This window comes from Cyprinus carpio, chromosome A15 (genome assembly GCF_018340385.1).
Source record: "Cyprinus carpio isolate SPL01 chromosome A15, ASM1834038v1, whole genome shotgun sequence".
Taxonomy (NCBI): domain Eukaryota; kingdom Metazoa; phylum Chordata; class Actinopteri; order Cypriniformes; family Cyprinidae; genus Cyprinus; species Cyprinus carpio.
This window is the reverse complement of record NC_056586.1, coordinates 18745394-18768820: the sequence shown is the minus strand read 5'-3', so window position 1 is coordinate 18768820 and position 23427 is coordinate 18745394. Positions and strand designations below refer to the sequence as shown.

Sequence of the window (23427 nt, the reverse complement as noted above, 5' to 3'; positions counted from 1 at the left end):
AGATGTCACTTTACAGAATGACAAAATATAATTCTCATATCTTGTCTGCTATTGCCATGAGCAAAATTCTGATAAAAGCTATTATTAGATTTTATTCTTCTTGATACATATCAATCTTAAACAATTATGATAAACATAAATTAAACAAAGAATTGTGTTAGGGGAAAATCTACAATTAAATGCTCTATGTCCTTTGTTGTCTGCAATGTTTTAAAGAATTATAATGCAGATAATCACTTATTTATAAATACAGGTTAAGCACAACATTTAGAACATTTTAAGTATAGTTATTGTTTGGAAATTATATGCATTTGAAAACTGAACACCTAAGTACAATAGAAACACTTAAAAACATTTATAAGACAATGTAATATTGAATTTTTGAATTACTTGACATTTAACAAAATATATTCATTAAGAAATTTAGGCAATACATGCTTTCATAATATGTACAGGTAATTAATTTGTAGATTTAAAGGGACCAAAAATGTAAATTCTGTCATCATTTACTCACCCTCATAGTGTTCCAACCCTGTATGAGTTTCTTTCTTCTGCTGAACACAAAAGGAGATATTTTGAAGACTGTGTTCAACAGAAGTAGAAACGTTATACAGGTTTGGAACAACATGAGGGTGAGTAAATTATTTAAATGAATTACACGTAAACTGTCACGTATACTTATTCAGTCTTATTTTATTCATCCGTATTTTTTTCTTTAGAAACACATAATTATATTCATTTTAATTTTCTCAACATTCCTCAGCCGCCTTGACGCCTTACATTCAGACTCCGCGCGTGTAATTCCGCTCTCTTTCCACTAGGCGGCGGTGTGGCTCTTTGTTCCCTCCCGCACAGATTCTGGCTGTGACAGATTTTTCCCACCTCTTTGATTCATCCCAACACACAACAAAACACTGCTAGTTCCCTTTCTGTGGGATTTCAGACGCTGCGGCATGAACGCGCCGACCGGGACTGAATCTGTGTCGATAGAGATGATGCATGCCGACGTGTATAGTTTTTTAAAGCCAACGAAAATGCGCAAATAGTGTTTATTTTTAAGATAAAAGAGGAAGACGGGACGGATTGGGAACGTGCGCTGAGGCATTCTGCTCCTGGTCACCTAGAGTAAGTAAGCTGTGTTTTGGTTTGTTTTTTTTTTACACTGAAACCTTTAACTCAACGGATTGCACATTATGTTAGCGTTATATGACAGGTATGTAACGTTAGTTACTAACTTACACTGATAAAATCGCTATGCCGCTGTTTTACACGTCTTTGTTTAGAGTAAGGCTGTTGTTGAGGAGTGTGTCGTGAACTGCTGCGGCCTTCCGTCTTATTTACACTTAAATGGTATGAGTTTATATATGTGAAAGGTAATTATGCTGTAATCCTGTGAGAATAAAGACTGTGAAGTCCACATCTTGGATCTGAGAAGCGCTGTCCTTCTGTCATTAATCTGGTTGGTTGTGTCTAAGAGCTAGTTCGGGACATTTTTGGGCATCATAGACCCGAGCGAATGGAATTTGTTTTTCAATGGTCTTCATTGGCACGTTTGATAGCTTTGTTGGATTTGTTAATGAATCGTTACTTTAAGGTAGGATCTTTTCATCTTTTCAGTGAATCGGTTGCGAACCTGTTCGAAAAACTGGTCTGAACGATTCACTCACGAATCGGTTCCAGCGGTTCTCAACTCCGTGTCACTGCGAATCGGACAACAGGCCAAGTCATTGAACCCAACACCTTTTTTTACGGACTTGTTCATTTTTGACTTATATTAAAATGCCCAAACTCGCAAGAAATGCATTTCATTCTATTAAAACAAGCGAAATATGTCCTTAGAGATATGTAAATAAGTTTTCGCAGTGTTTAAGGCAGACTCGCGGTATATTTAATTGTAAATGTATATATGTTCATTGAATCATATCTAAAACGAACGGAATATGGACACACGCATTTACAATAACTTATTTATTTATAATACAGAATGATAATATTAAACAATAATTATTAATAACATGACAATGAACCGCTGAATCATTTTTTTTAACCAGTTCATTGGAACAAGCTCGAAAGAACCGATTCACGGAAATCAGGTTGTCTGGGCTAAATTTGCATAAGCTTCATAGGCCTCTCAGTCTGTAGACACATAGTGGTTCAGTGAACACAACAGATTTTAATTGCAAATTTTTTACTCATTACACTTTTGACAGCTTCCTTACAACTTTACACTAAGGAAGCAGTTTTAGCCCATTTAATAAAATCCCAGATGTACATTCTTTGCTGAGGCTGACATGTTCCAACCACCAAAATAACCATTTTGTTTGAGGCCTTCAGTCTTTCCCCTTAGATTTCAGATCTGTCAAACCGGAGGCCAATTCCAGTGTGTGAAAACTACACATGTTCATGTAGTACAAGGCATAGTATTCAAGGAGTTATAGTATTGTTTGTTGTTGTTTTTTGTTGTTGTTTTGCTTTGCTTTTGCACAGTTGGAATTTGATTTTTAATCAGCCAATCTAATCTTTTCTTGTTATTTTCTAAAGTATAGTTTGTGCTTATGTATCTTGCAAGGAAACCTTACCGTCACATTTTAAGACACAAAACACATGTGTTTGGCTTGTGAAGCACATTTCTGAGTTCAAAGATCTAGATGTCACGCTGGCATATTCCTGGTTCTGGAGGTGGTGAAGGTCTGTCTGTCGGACAGCTGGTGCCACTCCTCCCCCCTTAACAGAGTCTTGATTTGCATATGGCCACTGACCCTGTTTTTGCCCTTCTTGAGTATGCTGGAGGGGATGATAGACTATTTGTATCCACTTACACCTCCCATTTTGTATGGCATTATCCCGTTGAAAGCTTTTAAGATGCCTCTTGATCCTCCCCAGGACCTCAGGGGTGATGAGCTGGATGTAGATCAACCCTTCCTTATTGGTGATGTCAATGCTCAGGTTGCCGACATGTGTTAAATGGCTACATTGTATATTAATGAGTTTTTTGTTAGCATGTGAATAGATTGCAGTTAGAGATTTTGGTCAGATTTTTGTGACTAAAGTGCAGGCAGAGCAGCCAGTATTGCTTTGGGATGTTGCGTATATTCCGAGAGATTAATTCCTGACTGTGTTTAGTCCCAAAAATAGCTCATCGCTGTCTAATGTGTTTAAGCTTCTGTATTTTTGAAATATGACCCCAGAGCAACAAACTGGGCCGGTATGAGATTTTGACGGTATGATAACCTTAAGCAAAAATATCACGGTTTCACGCTTTTATTTGAAATAGAAATCTTTTATAAAATAGAATGTCTTTACTGTCACTTTTAATCAGTTTAATGCATCCTTGCTTTAAAATCGAACTTGTTTAGACAGGCTGAACTTTTATAGACCTGTCACATTTTTGCATTTACAATATGTTTATGTATTTGAGTGGATAGCGGAAGTGTAGCTAAAAAGTGCTACTGTACTTTCAGAGGCTGTTCCTAGCAAATGTTTTCTGTTTTGGGTGACCAGGGGACAGTGGCAGACTTTTGTTCCTTCTGTGGCAGATGGCCCAGAAAAGGTCTGTTAAGATCATCACTATTGTTATTGGGTTTATGGCGTTGAGCCTCAACAGATGCACTCGGGGGGTGGGGGCCACACTCTGAAGACCATCCTGCAGTGGGACAGTGGACATGCTGGGGGTGTCATAGTCAAGTCAGCCGTTTTCTTTCCACCTCCCTGTTTCCGAAACCCCAGTTCCCTTGTGTTGACTATGACTTTGGAACCAGGTCAGAGGAAAGGAGAAAGAAAAAGGAGGGGAGGGGGATTGTCAAGCCCTTACACTATTTGGTTCAGTGCCTGCCTGACTGATTCAAGCTCATTCCGCTGACCTAGTGTCACAAATGCCAGTGCTTTTCCACCGAAATACTGTGGATATTAGCTCCACATACAAGCCTTTTCGAGTTGTGCTTCCAGAATGAATGCAGAAACAGCCATGTATCAAATCGCAAACTGTGATTTCACCAACGAATGGCTCTGTGGCATCAATCCAGTCAGTGATGCATTCAGATAGACGCACATCCCATTAGAGATTGCAGTGAGCTACTCCCTTTCAACCATGAATTATTATACTTTGCAGACTTCACACTTCCTTCATTCAGAAACACATACGAACACAATCAGCCAGACGTCACAGACGGTGTAATTGATTGTGTCTCTGTCTAAGGTCTGTTTTGCAATTAGTTGTGCTCTTGTCCGTCTGCCAAGGTGTTAGAGCTGACTGGCTCACTTGAGAGCACGTGGAGGCTTTCCAGTTTCTCCCCCTGTGGGTCCGTTCTGTGCATTTGCAGGCCATATTTTTGCTTCTGACTGCTCCATTTGCCTTTTTTAAATTCAAAATATAATCACAAGACCTTATTGTTCTTGTCTATTTGTTAACTTCATTTTTGTCTGTTTATGCCAGATTGATTTTGCACCCAACAGAGCAAGCGTTGTCTCGTTTGACAGATTGAAGCCGGGTAGCGTCGAAGGAACATAACGGGCTGATATTTGAGCATCCAGATTTAGCATTCTTTTGATCATGGCACACACTGCTTGGAAGAGATCTTCTTTCAACAAACCCATGTTTTATTTCCTTCCTCTCTTCACTCTTGGTGAAAGAGTGTTTCTCTCACTTCTGTTTTTTTTCCCCCTGATTTGCTAGCCTGTTTGTTATCTTTTTTTAGCTTGTGCTGATTTTGCCAAATAGTTTCCCATCTAAAAAGTGGCTTAGTCTCTTTGAATGCCTTTGGGTTCTTCTGCATTTTTTGAACGATTTTAAACTCTACTCTCCCACTTCCATATTGAGGCACTTTGAGGTTACTAGAGCTGTTAAATATTGATCACAGCGCACACTTGAGGAATCATTACATGAAAGTTTGCATGCCAATAAGACGTTTTATTCTCCTTTGAAGTCCTTCAGCCTTACAGTGTTTGGCGGTCTGTCAGATTTACGGTTATTAATGCAAAGTGAAACCTGTTTCTGAAAAAATAGCTTCTTGATAACGCCATGGAGAAGGCCTGTGAAAACACAACCTGCAGGCTTTAATTGGCCTTTATCAGCTGTCAAAACAAGTTGAGTGCAACAAGTTCCGTGCTCACAATCAGGAGGGCTGGAGACACTGTGACAGGGCCATGGTGCACTTATGTGGGTCAACACCCAAAATATCTCATTGTTTCCTTGACTTATAATTTCCTTAGAATGTACCTGTTTTATACATGGATAATTTCTACTCTGTAAGTAGCATTACAAATTTTGGCAAATTCTACATTTAGTTACTTTATATAAAAAAAGAATTCCAATGTGAAATTCTTGTATTATTATTATTATTATTTTTACATTTATTTTTTGATTCTCACTTAATTATTAATTAGTTAGCCATCTGTATCCCTGTTTTTAACTTTAATTATTTTCTGACCCACATGTCATCTGCAGAAAGCTCCAGATTTGTACTTTGGCTAATTTGATGATTTTCAGCTACAAGTAACATAAGTTATTCATTTTTATGATGAAATTATGGTTGTTTCTAAATATTTTTTTAACAAATTAAAAAAAAAGGTTTTAAACCATTGTTATATTTAACCATGGTATTGAGGCTATGCATGATTGTACCTTTTACATATCAATAAATTTGTTTATTTGTATCCCAACTCAAATTCCATGCTTTGTTGTCGAACTGTTATTATAATGAGGCAAAATGCTTCATATTATTAGTAAATGCTTATTTGTGAAATGCATGTTTTGTTTTTTGTTTTTAGTTTTTTTTAGATTTGTAATTTATTTTTTTTTTTTTTTTTTTTTTTTTTAATCCTCCCATATATTAGTCTGGGTGCCTGTACTATGTATAAATCCATTCCATTGAATTGTGCAGATTTTGAAGATTCTTAAAAATTATCTTAAACTGCCATTGATGTTACATCAAGCATGAATTGTGAGAGCAAGCACTGTTTGGTTTTTACAAGTACAGGGTATCAGTTTAATTCTTTCTTATTCCCATCAAGATCTGCCCACTTTAATCCATCTCTGTCTAAAACAATAAGACTGAACAGAGCTGAATAATGCATGTGGACATCTCACATCCATGTATTCTCAGAGCTAGAGGTTTGTGATATATCATTACGGGTAGTTGCATGTTCCCAGGGGCAGGCTTTAAGTAAACATTGGTGATAGTGATGTCACAAACCCAGGAAGAAGCTTGTTGTAGTCCCTACCAGCCTTTTTTTGTAGTCCTTAAACAGCAATTTCTTTAAAAATAAAATATCTCCCTTTGCATTTAACTATGAGTTTCATAACTTTGCAGATGTTGTTTATGCTGTAACAGCAACATTACACACTAACTAAAGTTAAAAAACTCAAATCATAATCGAACCACCCCCTTAACTCAGTGGTAGAGTTACGTTTAAGAGACACTGTTACAAAAATACATTATTTTCCAATGCTTTAAAGCCTTGCCGGTTAAAAATTTAATTTGCATGCTGTTCTGAAATGCGCTTTTCTGAATGTGTGCACCTGAAGCGTGTGCACACTAAACAGCCTGTCAAACAGTGCCTGATTACTGGACTCAGTTTTCTGAAGTGTCTGAAACACTAATACTGTCAAGACTGAAGAACTTTAATACAGTTGCTTTAATGAGAATCGATCTATAATTTATACAGTGAAGGGTATATACTATATAGTGTTTTATTTTTTATTTGTTCATTCAATTTCTTGAATGATACTCCTAAGTACACCTTCTGTACCTGAAAAACAAAGCAGTTTGTTTTATTTGCATATTATGTGTATTTGTAATGTGTATCTTTGTTCTTATTTATTAATAACAAAGATAAAAAAAAATAATGACAATGATTTATATTTTTGTTCACTTTGGCCTACATCTCTGCCATTCTTTTTTTATTTTATATTTTGTTACCTTGTAAGGCTTTGTTTTTAAAATAGGGAAATTAGTTTGGCTGTGATGCTCAGACAACTTGGAAAATAGTAAAACCGACATGACAAAGAATTGTGATAAAATTGTGAATCAAGATTTACCTGAGAAAAAGTGATACAATATTTTTGCCATATCACCCACCCCTACTCAGAGCAGGTGATGCTGTTCAGGCTTTTCTAAATGGAGTTTTTAAAGCACTGCATCATCTGTATGTTCACTGGCCTGTGGACATATGCATTTCTTTTCCCATAATTCACATCATGTGTTGGTTCTGAAAACCTTCTGCACACCATGTGAGTTATTGACTAACCTGGATGAGTTTGTTTGGTTCAGGAGTTCATGACTGCTGCGATTGGCAGTTGTTTTCTTATTCTGTGTCATGGGCATCCATACTAGCTTCCTTGTCAGATCCAGTTCCTTTATCTATCAGATTATATCTGGGACTTGCTTGTTATATTGAATTTGTGATGTATTCAATATTAGATTGCTGCAGAAACTAAATTAAGCATTATGTATATTGTGTAGGTTTTTTTAAAGCTTTTTTTTGGGGAGGGGGGGGGGCTGTTTTTAAGGCTTGTTTTCAGGGAACATGATAAATAACATCTTTGCTTTAAACTTCAGTATGAAAAATGCCAGTATAGTTTTGAAGTTGTTTAAACAACAATATATAGTGTGTATATACTACCATTCAAAGGTTTGGGGTCAGTAGATTTTCTTTCTTTCTTTATTTTATTTAGTGTTTTGAAAGAAAATAATGCTTTTATTTAGCATGGTTGGAATAAATTGATCAAAAGTGACAATAAATATTCTTTAAATGTTACAAAATATTTATATTTTAAATAAATGCTGTTCTTTTCATCAAAAAGTAACGCAACTGTTTTCTGTTTACTGTTTTCAGCATGTGGAATTATTATTCTTATATATATATTATATATATATATATATATATATATATATATATAATATATATATATATATATATATATATATATATATATATATATATATAACCACTGTTTTATTCAGCTATATGACAGCTGTTAAAGCATTGGATTGTGGTCAAACGATTTTCCTAGATGTTTTTTAGGTTATATATTACCTAGTAAGAATAAGCAGCCAAACTGCCCAAAGTCCCACTACCTTTGTTTGTTTGTAAAACATCCCACTAGCCATAATTCCTAGGCAGGTAATAGAACAGATTTATGAAGCACATTTAGCATGAATAGTTTACATCTGCTCAGAATATTTTTTTTTGTCATTACAGTGGAGTGAGTGAGTTGATTTTCCGGAGGAGTAAAATCGAGTTCTGGCTCCCATTATAGAAGGTTCTCGGATACAGATCATAGTCAAGTGAAAAATAGCTCTGTGGAATGTACGGCCTTGGCTTTGTGCAGTCTGTGGCAACTCTGAGCGCACACATATACGTGCACTGTAGCTCATCTCTGCTGTGTTCATCTTTAGTTCAAAGCTCTTTGATATGGGGTGTTAGTGATGGGTCAGACGGGTACTTCACAAAAGGAAGTGAGAGTCTCAAGCAGGAACAGTAAGTGGAAAGTGTTATGATAAGCTCATTTACTTCAGCTCTTTGTACCTGTCTGCATCAAACTCCAGATGTTTATGTCCCTGCATTCAGTGTGAACAAAATAGAAAATCTTTCACAATACAGATTTGTTGACATTCATGTTACATTATAGAATATATTCTCTGCACTAAACGTGCTTCAAGTTTCTGGGACTTCTAAAGGCTTTGTTCTGGAGCATACTGTTCCTCATTTCCTGTCTCCTGGGATCCCTGATGGGAATTCCATACTGAAATACTCCACCAGACAACAAACAGCTTCGAACTAAATATAGTATTGCATTTGAGGAGGAACTATGTGTTTTATAGACCATGGAATTCATCTTAAAGGGAATGTTTTTTATTATTAATTCTATTTAATTATTGTAATTTTAATGCTTAATTTTAAAACTCACTGTTTTTAATAGTTAAATACCCTACAGTTTTAAAGTTTGGGGTTGGTAAGATTTTTTTATTTTATTTATATTTTGAAATGTAATTTATTCCAGTGTCACATGATCTTCCAGAAAGCATTCTAATATTCTGATTTGGTGCTCAAGAAACATTTTGTGAAAACCGGGATGCATTTTTTTTTTCTTTTCAGAATTGTTTGATGAATAGAAAGTTCAAAAGAACAGAATGTATTTACATTTACATTTATTAATTTGGCAGACGCTTTTATCCAAAGGGATGAGGAATACAGTAAGTGATTTATCATAAGATGGCGATAAACACAAGAAGTGTCCATTATACAAGGTTTCAGTCATCGTTCAAAATGGTAAAAAGATAAGAGAACAGAAAAAGTGAAGGCATGGTTTTTTTTATTATTATTATTATTATTATTATGAGGAAGCAGTTAGATGTTCACGAAATGATTCATTTTCAGTTGTTTCTTGAAGACTGTGAATATAATTTTTTTTTGTAGCAATGTCTTAACTGTCACTTTTGATCAATTTAATGCATGCTTGCTGAATAAAAGTATTAATTTCTTAAAAAAAAAAAAAAGGCTGGCACCAACCTTTTGAACGGAAGCATATGCAAGAAAGAAAATAACAATGCAAATAGTACGATGACATCATCACTGTTGGTTACATTTTAAATGCTGTTGCTGGTAAAACTTTAAAAAATTCTTTTTAACCCTAATTCTTTTATAAAGAAAACTTATAAAATTTATAATCAGAAAATTGTTTGTATGTTCAGTGGTTCAGGCAGAATTTATTTTAGAAGACTAATTTTAGGGAAACCCCAAATTAGCATGTTTTAAGGAATATCAACACAGCATTCCCTGAAAATACTATAATAAACTCTTAAACTTATCCTATACCAAGGATTTTCCAGAAATCACAGTTCTCCTCAGCTTATTTTTCTGAGTTGCCATTACTCCTAGCCAAATAGGTCATACTCTTAGAAAGCCACTCTTGTTTCGGTGACCTTTCTTGTTGTGCGTCGTCAAGGCATCGCAGCGTCTAACCCGAATGACTAAGCAGATGCAAAATAGGAGCTTGGTTCAGTAGGGAACTTAAACAATATCTTTTCACTCAGAACACAATACTCAAGTCCATGAGAGGAATTTTTCCTCAAGCATTAAACAGTGCATCCCTGCAGGCGTGTATGCGCTTTCATATCAGTGCATGGCGAAGCATCCTGTTTACATCACAAAATGTCTCCATGCCAACGAGAGGCTGGTGAGGGGTGCTGGGTCCTGGCAGTGCCATGTGGGCTTGGCTCGGGTATTGTTTCACCGAAGCAGGGATTTCTCTGCCCTGTACTGAGAGGGGAAAGAAAAGGAGGGTGGAAATGAGACCGCTAAGGAGGCAGACATATGAGATCCCAGAACATCACAGCAAAGTTGCAGCCGTGCTCTGCAGACTCATTTTTAGCATTCCTGTTTCACATCATAACCGAAAGCAGATATATGGAAAACTTTGGACCACTAGATTTGTAGAGGACTGAGGCCTGAGGATGGTCAGGATTTGCATTACATAGTCCAAAAAAGGTAAATGAATGCATTTGCATTTTAAAATAAGATTTGCTATTTGACAATAATTGATATTTCTTTAAAAAAAAATTAATAAAATTTAAACCTCGGGAAAAAAAAAAGTTTTTGGATGACGAAAATTTTTAAATGTGTAATACTACAATAATTGAAATTATTTTATACATCAAAATAAAATAATATTAAAATATATTTTTTAAATATATTTTATTAAATTTAATCAATAAATATAAAATCTCTGTCTATCTGTGTGTGTGTGCGTATGCATACTATATCATTTTTATTATTTTTTTTTATTTTACTTTACACTGAAATTATAACTTTTTATTTATTCAACTATGGCATTCTGTGCTCAGAAAAACTATATAATATATAATTGACCATTGGCCTTGGCAACCAGTTTTCAACAGAACTATTTTAGTTTCTTGTCTCCATGGTCACTTTGATCTCATATAATGAAATATTTTCAATACAAGTCAATATTTCATGTCCATTTATTTGTTTGTTAGGTAGTTCCATAGTGAGAAGGATAATGAAAAGTCAGTGCAATATTATCACTTACATACATACAGGACAAGAAACAATATAACTGACTGATTCATGAAATAAGAAATTGTAAAGTTGTAAAGGCAATTTACATACACAGTATCTTCTTAGCTTTTCTACTTTTGTAATTGGTTAAAATGAGAGTTTATTCTATCAAAGGTTTCAAAATCAAAGGTTTTGTGGTCAAAGACATCCCACAGCTATTTTCTTCTGTCTAACCATCTAGTCCAGAGGTTTCTAAACTCTGTCCTGGAGGGCCGGTGTCCTGCAGAGTTTAGCTCCAACCCTAATCTAGCACACCTGAACCAGTTAAACAAGGTCTTACTAGGTATACTTAAAACTTCCAGGCAGGTGTGTTGAGGCAAGTTGGAGCTAAACTCTCCAGGACATCGGCCCTCCAGGACAGAGTTTGGTGACCCCTGATATTGGGTGGAGACCATTCCACTAGTTACGGTTGCTCAGTTACACTTGGTTTAACTCGCTTAACTCACTAGTTATAGTTGTTTTCATAGACACTGACTAGTGCTAATCCGACCTGGCCTTACTATGTTTTGGGGTGAGTTCAGCATGACTTTTTCTTAAGCTTATGTGTCTATCCAAGCTATCTCTTACTGGCAAGATGTAATTTCTCTTATGTTCCCTCGCTGCAGCTCCTCCAAGCTAGTGCCGTTACTGGAGCTGAACTGATGTTATGTATAATAACATATGCCCTATGGGGGCAGTCTGGAAGAGTTCGGCCACTGAAAATGGTGGCAGGGCAAGTACAAATCAGCCTGAGTGGTCTATCACAAAATTGTTCCTTAATCTTGACTTTAGTATAATGATGCCTTTCCATATGTAGTATTTGGATACCCTTTCTGTCATCCAGCTCCTGGATTTCTCTATTTATTTTCTAACCTAGAATTCAACTCCACTTGCTATCTTTTGGTTTTTTTGCTTCCTCCTCTTTCATCTGCTTATTTCTCCCTGTGTCATTATATCTGCGGATGTCATTATATCCGTCTCTTAGGGACACTGTAGATGACTTTGTAGCAACGTGTGTGGACTAAATACAGGCTGGGTAGTCTTCAGAACGGGCCAATGAGAAGCGCGAGTTCAGACCATTAAACGGTTGATGTTAGGCAGTCAAATGTTTTTATAATGAACTCTATGATTTCGAACCCTGTCTTTTTATTTGTTTTTGTTTTCAGTTTGAGCAGAGCTAATGGGGAGATCGCACAGTCGGACACAAAGCTAGAGAGCTCAGGAACAGACCGTCTACTTCCCTCGTGTCGGTGACTCCGTACTGTCGTGTTGGATGCAGCTTAACAAGCAGAAGAAGAGAAAGAAAGGATTTCTCTCGCTCCAGTGGACTAGATTGTATTCAGAATGATGAAAAAGTGAACTTGAATAGTTCCAGAAACCAAAGAATCAAGTGAGGAGGACAGGTATATTTTGTGGGAGACTTCAGGTGGAAGTAGGCGCCAACGTTTCCTGCGTCGCATCGTTGGTTGAGTAAGAAAACAGGTCCTGTAGGATGACCAGCCTTTTCCGACGCAGCAGCAGTAATGGAGGGTCTCGGGGCGGCGGGGACTCGGCTACAGGTGAGCTCAACAACTCCAGGCCCAACCGGCAAGTTCGACGGCTGGAGTTCAACCAGGCCATGGAGGACTTTAAAACCATGTTCCCTACCATGGACTATGAGGTGATCGAGTGCGTACTGCGCTCCAATAATGGGGCTGTGGATGCCACCATCGACCAACTCCTGCAGATGAGCATTGACGGACAAGGCTCAGATGACAGTTCGGATTCAGATGACAGCATCCCACCAGAGGTCAGTGTCTTTTAAAGTACCTGTTGTAACACTTATTGCCCATATTATCACATTTCTACAAAAGGGACATTTATTTATTAATTTATTTATATATATATATATATATATATATATATATATATATATATATATATATATATATATATATATATATATATTATAAAATTGTCCAAATGGCTTATGCTTAATATTAGTGTTTATTATACAAGTCATTTGAAGTCATACAATAGTTTTTGCATCAGAAACAGACTCAAATTGAAGCTGTTTTGTTGCAATCTTTCACACCTTATTTTAAGTGGGGTGTAGTAATCAATAAGTTCTTACCCACAATCCTCTTACTCCGGACTGCTCTGATAAGAAAGTGTGTCAGTAATGGCCCCCCTGAGATGGATCTGAGACACATTACAGTCTATCTGTCTGTGTCTCTGTAAGTGTCTGCTTCAGTGGAGATGCTCTGCCATTAGACTTTGATGCGATCATAAGTGAAGCATAAACTGCAGTGCATTTTGTTTATACATTCTGCCGTGATTCTCTGCTTTTAAGGACATTCCCCATTGGTGTATTTTTTTTATTTTTTTTCTCTTGCATTATTTATAATATTATGTTTAGATGGGGATGTGTTGAAACATTATGTATTGTACTGGATATGCTACAAGTATGAAAATCACAGCAAACATTGCCCAAAAGTACAAAAAAATTTTTTTTAAAAATTGATAGCTGATACTGATGCCAGTCTAATATATAGCCTACATTTAATTTAATTTAGTAATTGAATTTTTAATTTAATATTCTGTTTAATTGAATTTAATGTAGTTTTAATTCAAATATTAACCAGTTGATTAAATCAATGGCTTTTAAAGACATTACAATTTTAGTTATATTTTTCATTTCAATATCAACTTGAATATCTTAAACAATATATACACGTGCTCTACTACATGTAGTTTGTTTGAAAATCACAGCAAACATTAACCAATTGAAAACAATAGTACAACTGTTATTTTATTTATGATTAAACAATTAAATTTAAAGAATGGCTTTTTTCATTTAACTTATTTAATTTGAATTTTTTTATTTTAGTATCAGCTTGGATATGTTGACTGTGCTATATATTCTGTTTATATGAAAATGAGAGCAAACATTGATCTGTGATACAATGAAAAAATAGTATTTTATTTGTATTCATTACATTGTGTACAGAAAATCCATAATTTAGAATTGTCATGATACCAGAATTTCACTAGCTAATGCTTATAGCAGTAATTTAATTAAATTCAATTTATTTATGAACTAATTAAATTAAAGTGATAGGTTTCAAGCAAAGATTAGTCTAGTTTTATTTAATTATCAACTTACCAAAGAATCTGTTTTTTTTATGTTCCTTCTACCATTAACAGTTTTATTAGCTGGCCACTATTAAATATGTGAATGGATCTGTGCAGTAGAAATATAATTTGGTATTTTTTTTCGCGCTGAAAGTTTCATGTTGCTGCTACCTGCATTTGTTTTCTCGTGTGCTTTTACCAGATTCTTGAGCGGACCCTCGAGCCAGACAGCTCAGACGAAGAGCCGCCCCCTGTCTACTCCCCTCCAACATATGACATGCACATATATGACAGGAAATACCCGGATGCTCCTCCTGTTCCTCCACCCAGGTTATAAAAAGCACTTTGATGTCCTTGACTTATCTTTCTTTCTACTTATCACAAAAAAAGGAGTTTGACAGCAATTTAAAATGAATTACTGAAACTTTAGTATAATTACATGAAACATAATGGGGTCATCATGGGTCTCAAGATCATTTTAGTCACATTGTGCTATTTAAATGATGCCCCCTGGTGTTCATTAACCTAACTGCAATTCTTGTTGATCCTTGTGAGTGTGGTTTAATATACAATGTGCATGTTATTCCATTTATAGTATGGATAGTAATACCCATGAATTCACAAACATTAAAAAGGTTAGACACATCTGTAATGTAATTATGTGTAATCTGTAATTGTATTATGATATATCTCTGATGTGAGTATTGAGTTGGCATTGAAACAAGTGTCAGTGACACTGGGCTCTGTTATCTTTCAGATTTGAGGCCCAACCTCCTCCTGGACAACGACAAGTGCAAGGTTACAAAAACTGGAACCCACCGTTACTTGGCAGTCTGCCTGATGACTTCCTGCGAATCTTGCCCCAACAGTTGGACAGTATTCAGGTGAACATTTATCATGTACTGCAGAAATGGCTAAATTCAGTAAGATTGTGATTTTTTTTTCATTTATTTTTAAGTTAAGTAATATTTTGAGAAATTATTTAGAAATTAATACTTTTATTCAGCAAGGATGCATTAAATTGATCGAAAGTTACAGTGTTACAGAATATTTCCATTTTAAAATGAATTATTTTGAACTGTCTATCAGAGAGTTCAATCCTGAAAAAAAACAAATATATCACTCTTCCCAAAAATTATTAAGCAGCAACTTTTTTCTGCATAATAGTAAGTGATTTCTGAAGAATCATGTGACACTGAAGACTGGAGTAAAATTGGACTTCATCAAAGGAATAAAATACTTTAAAATAGAAAGCAGTTATTTTAAATTGTAATAATATTTAACAATATTACTTGTTTAAGGGTTAAAAGGGGTCTGTACTTTATCTATCTCAAACTCTCCACGTCCACGTAGCCTCTGGGCTTGAAAAAAAAACTAGTTCATGCTTGAATTTTGGCCTTGATTTTGCTTTAGCTCTTTTTTCTTTTTCAATGATATTAAAGAACCGTTAATAGCTCAATGAGTTCCAGGGGTTTTATCATTAAAACAAGCTAATGCAATACTGGAGTGCAGCAGGGAGGCCATTGTGCAGTTGCTTTTAAGCTCTTATTTCAAATCATGCTTCCTGAATGCCTAAATGAACTATAATGGCATCCTTGTTCTATTGTACATATACTAGGGGTGCTCCGATTTATCGGATTTTGGGTTGATTTGACTATAATGGTGTGTTTTTGTAAATCTCAGTCCAGAGTGGGTAAAACAATTATAATGCTGAAGCTTAAGTACAATACCTATTTCTGTATAAAATCACTTACAAAGTAATTTGAATACTTTCTGTGAGATGTCATTTCACAAACAGCATGAGTGAATCACCACACGCTCTCTCTTTACCTCTCAAAATGTGCAAATGGCTTCAAATCACCACATCGCGTCTGCACTATAAGTGAGCTGCATGCTACACAGTTGACACAGGAAATGTCACTTGCACAATCAAGGCAGTGTCGCATCGTCACTAAAGTTTATCATTTGCATTTCTTTTTAAGTCTAGCCAGTGTTTAAACCATTCAGCACTCACACGATCTCCTAGAGACAGTGAGGTCATATACACTCAAAGCGCACACACATAAGGCCGCCTCACATACAGCTCACAAAATCAGGCTTGTACTGAGTGTAAGCTATTGGCAACAATTTCCTCATTGTACAGACAAAAATACACTGCATGATCAAACATTTAGCTGAGATAATTATATATTTTTGAAAAATGTCAAAAATATATTGTATCGGTGATCGTATCGGCAAATACTGCTCTTCCTGTGATCGACGATCGGTGATCGGCTCCAAAAATCCTAAACATATACAGTCATCCTGAATATACTGATTGTATTTGGTATTTGAAGAAACATGACATTAATCATGTATGGATCATATTTTATCTAAAAATTAAATGGCCATAAAAAAAATATATAAAACAAAGCCTGTTTTAAGCATATTTCCATCCCATTAACATAGTGTGAACAGTTTTCTTTTACATTACCATATTGGGAAAAAAATATTAAATTACTATTCCATAGCATGTAGTATTCATCAAAATCATATAAAATTATTAATAAAATTATCAGAAAAATGGTAATGCAGATTTTGTTGGAAAATATGCTTTATTTCATGATGATAATTTAAACAAGACAAAAAGAAATCTGCTATAAGCAAAATAATTTTTCTTTGGATTTGGAGTTTAAATATTCTTTAAATATTCATTCAGATATTAATATAAAATAATTAAAATGTAGATATTAAAATATTTTGTGTATGACGGGATGAAACTTTTTTTTTTTTTTTTTAAACCAAAATTAACCTCGTGGCAGTAGACAATTTTCTGAAATGTTTTACTGGGTTTTTTTTATGAAATTCTGACTATGAGGAACTGTGCTACAAAAAAGTTTGCTTTAAAAACTAGTCTAATTTTACATATCCCTCTACCCTTCAATATTCTGCAGGGCTCTCAGAGTAGCATGTCCAAACCCTCCTCCTCAGTACCCCAGAAGGTCCCTACTGTGGCAGCCGACGCGGGAACAGGCAGCACTTCAGAGCAGGAACGCAAACTGAAGCAATATTTGGAGGATGAGCGTATTGCACTCTTCCTGCAGAACGAGGAGTTCATGAAGGAGCTGCAAAGGAACCGAGAGTTCCTCATTGCGTTGGAAAGAGGTACGAAGACGCTCGCCCACATGCTAAACGGAACAATAAGCAGTTTCTGACATACTCCACTTCCCCTCCTTTCACAGTTCCACCTACACAAATACTGAAGAGTCAATTCTTATGCTAATTTACACAACCCGGCTGTGAACGCTGACTGTTTCAGTTTCTCTCCAAGGCCATTAACACTGTCTATTTCTCACAGCGAGATTTTGTTATGCTCTGTCATGCACATTTCGTGCTTTTACACTTGAACAGTCCTCACTGGATGATCTCATATCCTCACTGAATGCCAAATGTCAAAGACATGGTTTTCCTTCCATAATACCTGCTTTCTGTGTTGTAGATCGATTGAAATACGAGTCAAAGAAATCCAAATCCAGTCATTCATCAGCTAGCATGGAGAACTCCACAGGTAGATACATCACCTGAATGGTGTGTTTGCGTGTCTGTGTGCATATGCATAATTTTCTTGTTTCAAAACCCCCAGTCCTCAATATTTAAACCCTATAAAGCCTGACAAATGAAATGATAATCAGAAATGTCTCATTTTTAAAATGAAAGTTTATGATGATATTAGCTTGTAATGTAAATTAAAGGGTTAGTTCAGCCAAAAATGAAAATTATGTCATTAATGACTCACCCTCATGTCGTTCCAAACCCGTAAGACCTCCGTTCATCTTCGGAACCCAGTTAAAGATATTTTAGATTTAGTCCGAGAGCTTTCTGTCCCTCCATTGAAAATATATGTACGGTATACTGTCCACGTCCAGAAAGGTAATAAAAACATTATCAAAGTAGTCCATGTGACATCAGAGGGTCCGTTAGAATTTATTGAAGCATTGAAAATACATTTTGCTCCAAAAATAACAAAAATTACGACTTTATTTATCATTTTCTTCTCTTCCGGGTCTGTTGTGAGCGCGTTCACAACACTGCAGTGACGCTGCTGACGTATGACGCTGCTGACGTGTTTTCTTTGTTATTGGGCGCACCAGAAAACACGTCAGCAGCGTCGTATGTCAACAGTCACAGCAGTCACGCTCATATTATTGAACATGATATTTGATTTTTTTGTAATTATATAAGATGATTTTTGTGAGTTGTAATTATGTATGTTCTTATAATGTATTTTTTATTTTATTTGATCCTCATATTTTAACATATGGATAATCAAACCTAAGATGCACCAGTGTTTTTTTTTTTTTTTATATTACTAACAAAGTAAATTATTTTTATGTTTACTTTATAAATATCAGTAAATATTATACAGCAAACAAACATGCATACCAGGACCTGAAGGGGAACTTCAGGGCCTTTTAATTGCTAAAAAAAACTGTAATATCAATCAGATGACAAAAGGCATGTAGTAGATTGTGTAAAACCTGTTTAAAATGTATTAAATTAACCTGTGACCCATTTCGCAACATTTGTGCTATAGCAGCGGTTCTCAATTCCAGTCCTCATGCCCCCCAGTTCTACATATTTTGCATGTCTCTTTTTGTTAACACACCTGATTCAGATAATCAGCTCGTTAGAAGTGAGCTCCATGCATTGCTCCCTACTCCCTGAGGAGGGGAAATCTGTTGAAGTTTACTTCACTTCAGAATATTCATTCACGGATTTGCGCTGCACAAGGTCTTCACACACGGCCAAGTGTGACATCATCTCGCACACTTCAATGCACTTTGAAAGGAACATTTACATTCACTTGGAACTGGAATCATTGCGGAATATCCTGTGATGTACACTTCGCAGGGCACTTACATTCGAATAGAACAAACGTCTGAAGCGATAAGAGAAACATACAAAATGTGCAGAGCGGGGGGTGCGAGGACTGGAATTGAGAACCGCTGTGCTATAGACATCAAGATGCTTTTCTTTTTTCCCTTGAATCACAGGTGACCACTATGCTTCCAGATCAGTAGAGGCCTGTACAGCAGTCTCAGATGACGCTCTGTTTAGAGACAAGCTTAAGCACATGGGGAAATGTAAGGGACTTGCCTAAAACACCCCAGTTCACTGTAAGATAATTGTGTATTTAGGATTTTACAGGACATTAAAGATTTCTGGTGCAATCTCATCTACAGCAACCAGGAAAAAGCTGTTTGAAATTGCCAGAGGGTTCTCAGAGAAGACAAAGCGGAGAAAGTCTAAAAGAAGAACATTGCTACGGCATCATTCATATCCTTCAAAATGTTCCAGAACCATGTTAGCTGAATTTAATACAGCATGAGTTTACTAAATAAAATGCTATGAGAAATCGGAATATTTTTAGAGCAAGCATGAAATAGAAATTAAGACACAGATGGGGAAGCTAAAGGAATGTTAAATATTTCGAGATATAGCGTTAGTTGTGATGCTGTGTTTTTACTGTTAAACTCAGTGGCTCTCCTGTTTTGTGTTCAGAAGGCTGTGAATTCCCCAGCAAATGTTATTTATGGTTCTTGGCACAGTAACTTCGGATCAGGTCAGATGAATAAATTTAGTGTCGACTGTTTACTTTGACTGCTCTTTCTCAGATTGGGCACAGCCAACTCCACTGCCAACCTCCTTGACGATGTGGAAGGAAACCCATGTGGTAAGAGACTTTCTCTCCAATGTTCCAAGCCATTTTTTCTTTACACATCCTAGTAATTGAAAGTATCTTTGCTTGGGTAGAGCTCATTGCTGAGATTGTTTCATGGTGTCAGCAATAAACTTTACAAAGATAGAGTGGGCTGTCAAATTGATTAATCAAATTGATTAATTTTTCTTTACACATATATATATATATATATATATATATATATATATATATATATATATATATATATATATATATATATATATATATATATATATATTATATATATTATTTTATTTTTTTTAAATGACAAAAAAAAAATATATAATTTATTTAATTTTATTTATTTATTTATTTTATTATAATATTTATTTAGCAGCCTTTTATTATTGAATAAGGCCATATTATGAATTCAGTTAATTGTGCACCACTACTTTGGAGTAAATACCTGCTTAATTTTGGATATCGGTGTGTCTTTCTAGATGAAGATCCTCAGCTTAGACGATTGACTGCACAGGAAGAGGAGGAGCCACATAAGGAACCACTATCATGGTGAGTGTCTCATGCAGCGAGTTGAACCACTTTCCTATTGTATCCTTTTGTGTTTTCTAAACCTACTAGAGGGGCTTTTAAAATCAATAATACTGATTGATCTCATTCATGTTCGTTCTCACTTCATCCACTAGTATAATGGACCCTTTTCACATTTCTGGGGTGCTCAGAAGCAAAAGTCGTCATAGTTGCATAAACTTCTTTATTGGTGAACAAACACTTATGTAATTTTTTACATTTTCATTTGTTCCAATAGCAAAGGAAAATCCACATTAGCGTTTCTATGACTATGAGGAAAAAATAGAAAGATTACATTGGTCAGAAAAGAGAAATATCACTCACTCAGCTGTTCATTAGAAACACTCATGCAGCAGTAGTAACCAGTTTTCTTTAATTTAATGCCAAGGTAATAAAATACAAAGTATAGTTTTTTTATTAAAATATAGAAAAACTGTGGTGTCATCACAGACTGTGAAAATGGTCCATAGTCCTATAACTGACGTGATATATCTAGTAGTAACAAACCTCTTGCTAATTTCATTCCAGATCCCTCTGTGCTCTTGGGAAATTAGGGTTTCCATGGTGACCTCAGAATGACCCATGGCTGATAGCTCCTTATCTCGGTGGCTCTGGTGTTTAGCTCGGTGCCAGTCAATCGCAGACTCCAGAGGAACAGCCCACCCCAGACCAGCCGAGGCAGGATTGTGTATGATCATTTGTAGCAGCCTTTTGCGAGCATAAGATTATTGTTACCTATATTTGATTACTATTATAATTATTGTATTGTAACTGTTTGTTAATATTTGGTTTCATATGTAAAAATCAATAAGTATAGTACTGATTTCCAGCTATGTATTTTTTTCTTTTTATCCGTAATCATTTAAAAAGAAAATTCCCTTTATGTTTGTTTAAAAATATATATAATTTACCTGAGGAATTTTATTTCCCCACTTATGTTTGATTTAACTTGACACCATTTGAAAAGAGACAAATGATTTGTTTATTACTGTCCACAATTAATGGTCAGTCATTTCAGCACATTAGTACATCTCATTTCTTATTTTTAATGGACTTTCAGAGTCTAATCTGCACATTAAACATCAAAGGCATTTCCTCTAAGAATGTACCCAGATTGTCATATTCATTACTAACTCAGAAACCTTTCTTTATCAAATGCTATTAAGAAATCATTATTCAGGTGTTTATTTAGTCTGGTGTGAATATTATTATTATTTTATTATTATTTTTTTTTTTAGGGTGCTGAACAGTCCAGTTCCATACTACTTTTTCATACAGTTAAAACAAAACCAAAAGTTCATTCAGATGAGATGCCCTCCTTTAATATTAAGGCAATGCACACTTTCTATGTAACACATCTTCCATGCCAAAATTAGATTTCAGTCATTTTTACACAAAAAAGAAAGGCAAATCGAGTTTGCCTGCTTCTCGTGTTTGCACTGCCATATCAGTTTTATAAAATATTTAAATACCTTTTTTTTTTCTTTTTTTTTTTTATCTGTTTCTTGGTGAAAAGTGATTAGATTGATTGAGTCAGTAAAGTTGTCATCTAGACATGTTTTGTTTGTTTTGTTTTTTTTATCTTCGCAAAGAACAGAACGGGCATAGAACAGTTTGAATCATGCTGTTCTTGAACCTACCAAAACGCTGCTGTGTGCTTTGCTTTTTTTGCAAATCAGACTGATTGATTTACCCTAACGCTGTGCTTCCAAGTAGGTCACGTGACTATGTCATAAGGTCAGAGGTCTAATAATGATCCACCAATAAGAATGTGCCATTATGTTTCTTTTAGTGTTGTGCATCCCAGTATTGATTCAGTGTGAAGTAGCCCTTTGGAGGACACTGTGTGAGATTGATGTTTGTTTTGTTTGCATTTTATTGTCCAACAGTTAAATCTGTCAGTTTGAAACCATCTAGTCACAGTATTATGTGTGTCTAGGCTTTTTGGATTCCACCATGTTACTGATACACTACGAGCTCAAAAAAACAAGTCTGTAATCTGTTTTGAAAATGATATGAATTGAAAGAACAAAGATTTTGTAAGAGCAAAACCTTGTTTTGAGAAGAAATGACGCATACAGCACAGGACCCACGTTTCCAGCATGTACCGTTGTCATCTGTGATTCACGGGCACGCCTGTGTGAGATTTTCCCTTCCATCCTGCTTATTAACATATTTTATCCTCTCAGGGAACTTGCTTTCATTTCACTTTCTGCTAAAAGCACAATTCAAAACTGAAAATTTGTTAGTGAGTGGCTTCTTTTATAGGCAAGGTAGCACCATCTGTTTACCTGAAAACACTTCAAGATACCTTTTTCCATCTTTGGTTTTTGTATGGGACAGATAGGGTTGAAATCATTGGCAGATGTGTTCAGAGAGTGTTGTGTGTGAGCCACAAGAGTTTGAGTGGCTCTTAACAATTAGTGGAATGTACTGTTTATACTGTATTTGAAGGAAGCAAGTTTACATGCAAATTGACGATTTTTTTTATATATGAAATATTTAGCCATTATTTCTGTCCCCTTACTTTCTTCTAAAAAATGATTCTCAAACTAATTAAGCTGACTCTTTGTCTACTTGTCCAAAATCAATATGATTGTTCCACATCACATCACTATTTCAAGTTCTTTCCTTACAATGCAGACGTTTATTAGCTATTACTAGTTTATTATTGGAATAAATAATGCATTTGTTGTACTCTGGCTAACCATGTCATTCTCTGATTAGTTATAATTTGTAATTAAATTAGTTATCGATATCTTATAACAATATATATTAATTTATAATATCTAAGCACCAAATCTGCTTATTAGATTTTTTTCTAAAGGATATTTGCTGCTGAAAATTCAGCTTTGCCATCACAGGAATAAACTATTTAAACAGTTATTTTGAACTGTAATAATATTTCACAATATTTTTTTTTATCAAATGAGTATACGTGTGTGTGTGTGTGTGTGTGTGTGTGTGTGTGTGTGTGTGTGTGTGTG

General features: G+C 35.3%; 1 protein-coding gene across 3 annotated transcripts; it reads left to right on the top strand.

Moving 5' to 3' along the window:
* Positions 1–872: 872 nt before the first annotated feature.
* LOC109103097 (CUE domain-containing protein 1-like) lies at positions 873–22992 on the top strand. 3 transcript variants are annotated; one of them, XM_019116432.2, is made up of 11 exons: positions 873–1125; positions 12225–12847; positions 14375–14502; positions 14930–15056; positions 17106–17316; positions 17651–17719; positions 19206–19295; positions 19395–19488; positions 19827–19885; positions 20353–20422; positions 20969–22992. In XM_019116432.2, coding segments are annotated over exons 2-11 (1146 nt in total). In that variant the 5' UTR covers positions 873–1125; positions 12225–12550; the 3' UTR covers positions 20970–22992. The 3 variants fall into 3 exon arrangements, with proteins under 3 accessions (XP_018971977.1, XP_018971975.1, XP_042627290.1); XM_019116430.2 differs by having other exon boundaries at positions 19395–19515; XM_042771356.1 differs by lacking the exon at positions 873–1125 and adding an exon at positions 9905–10488 and having other exon boundaries at positions 19395–19515.
* Positions 22993–23427: the final 435 nt, after the last annotated feature.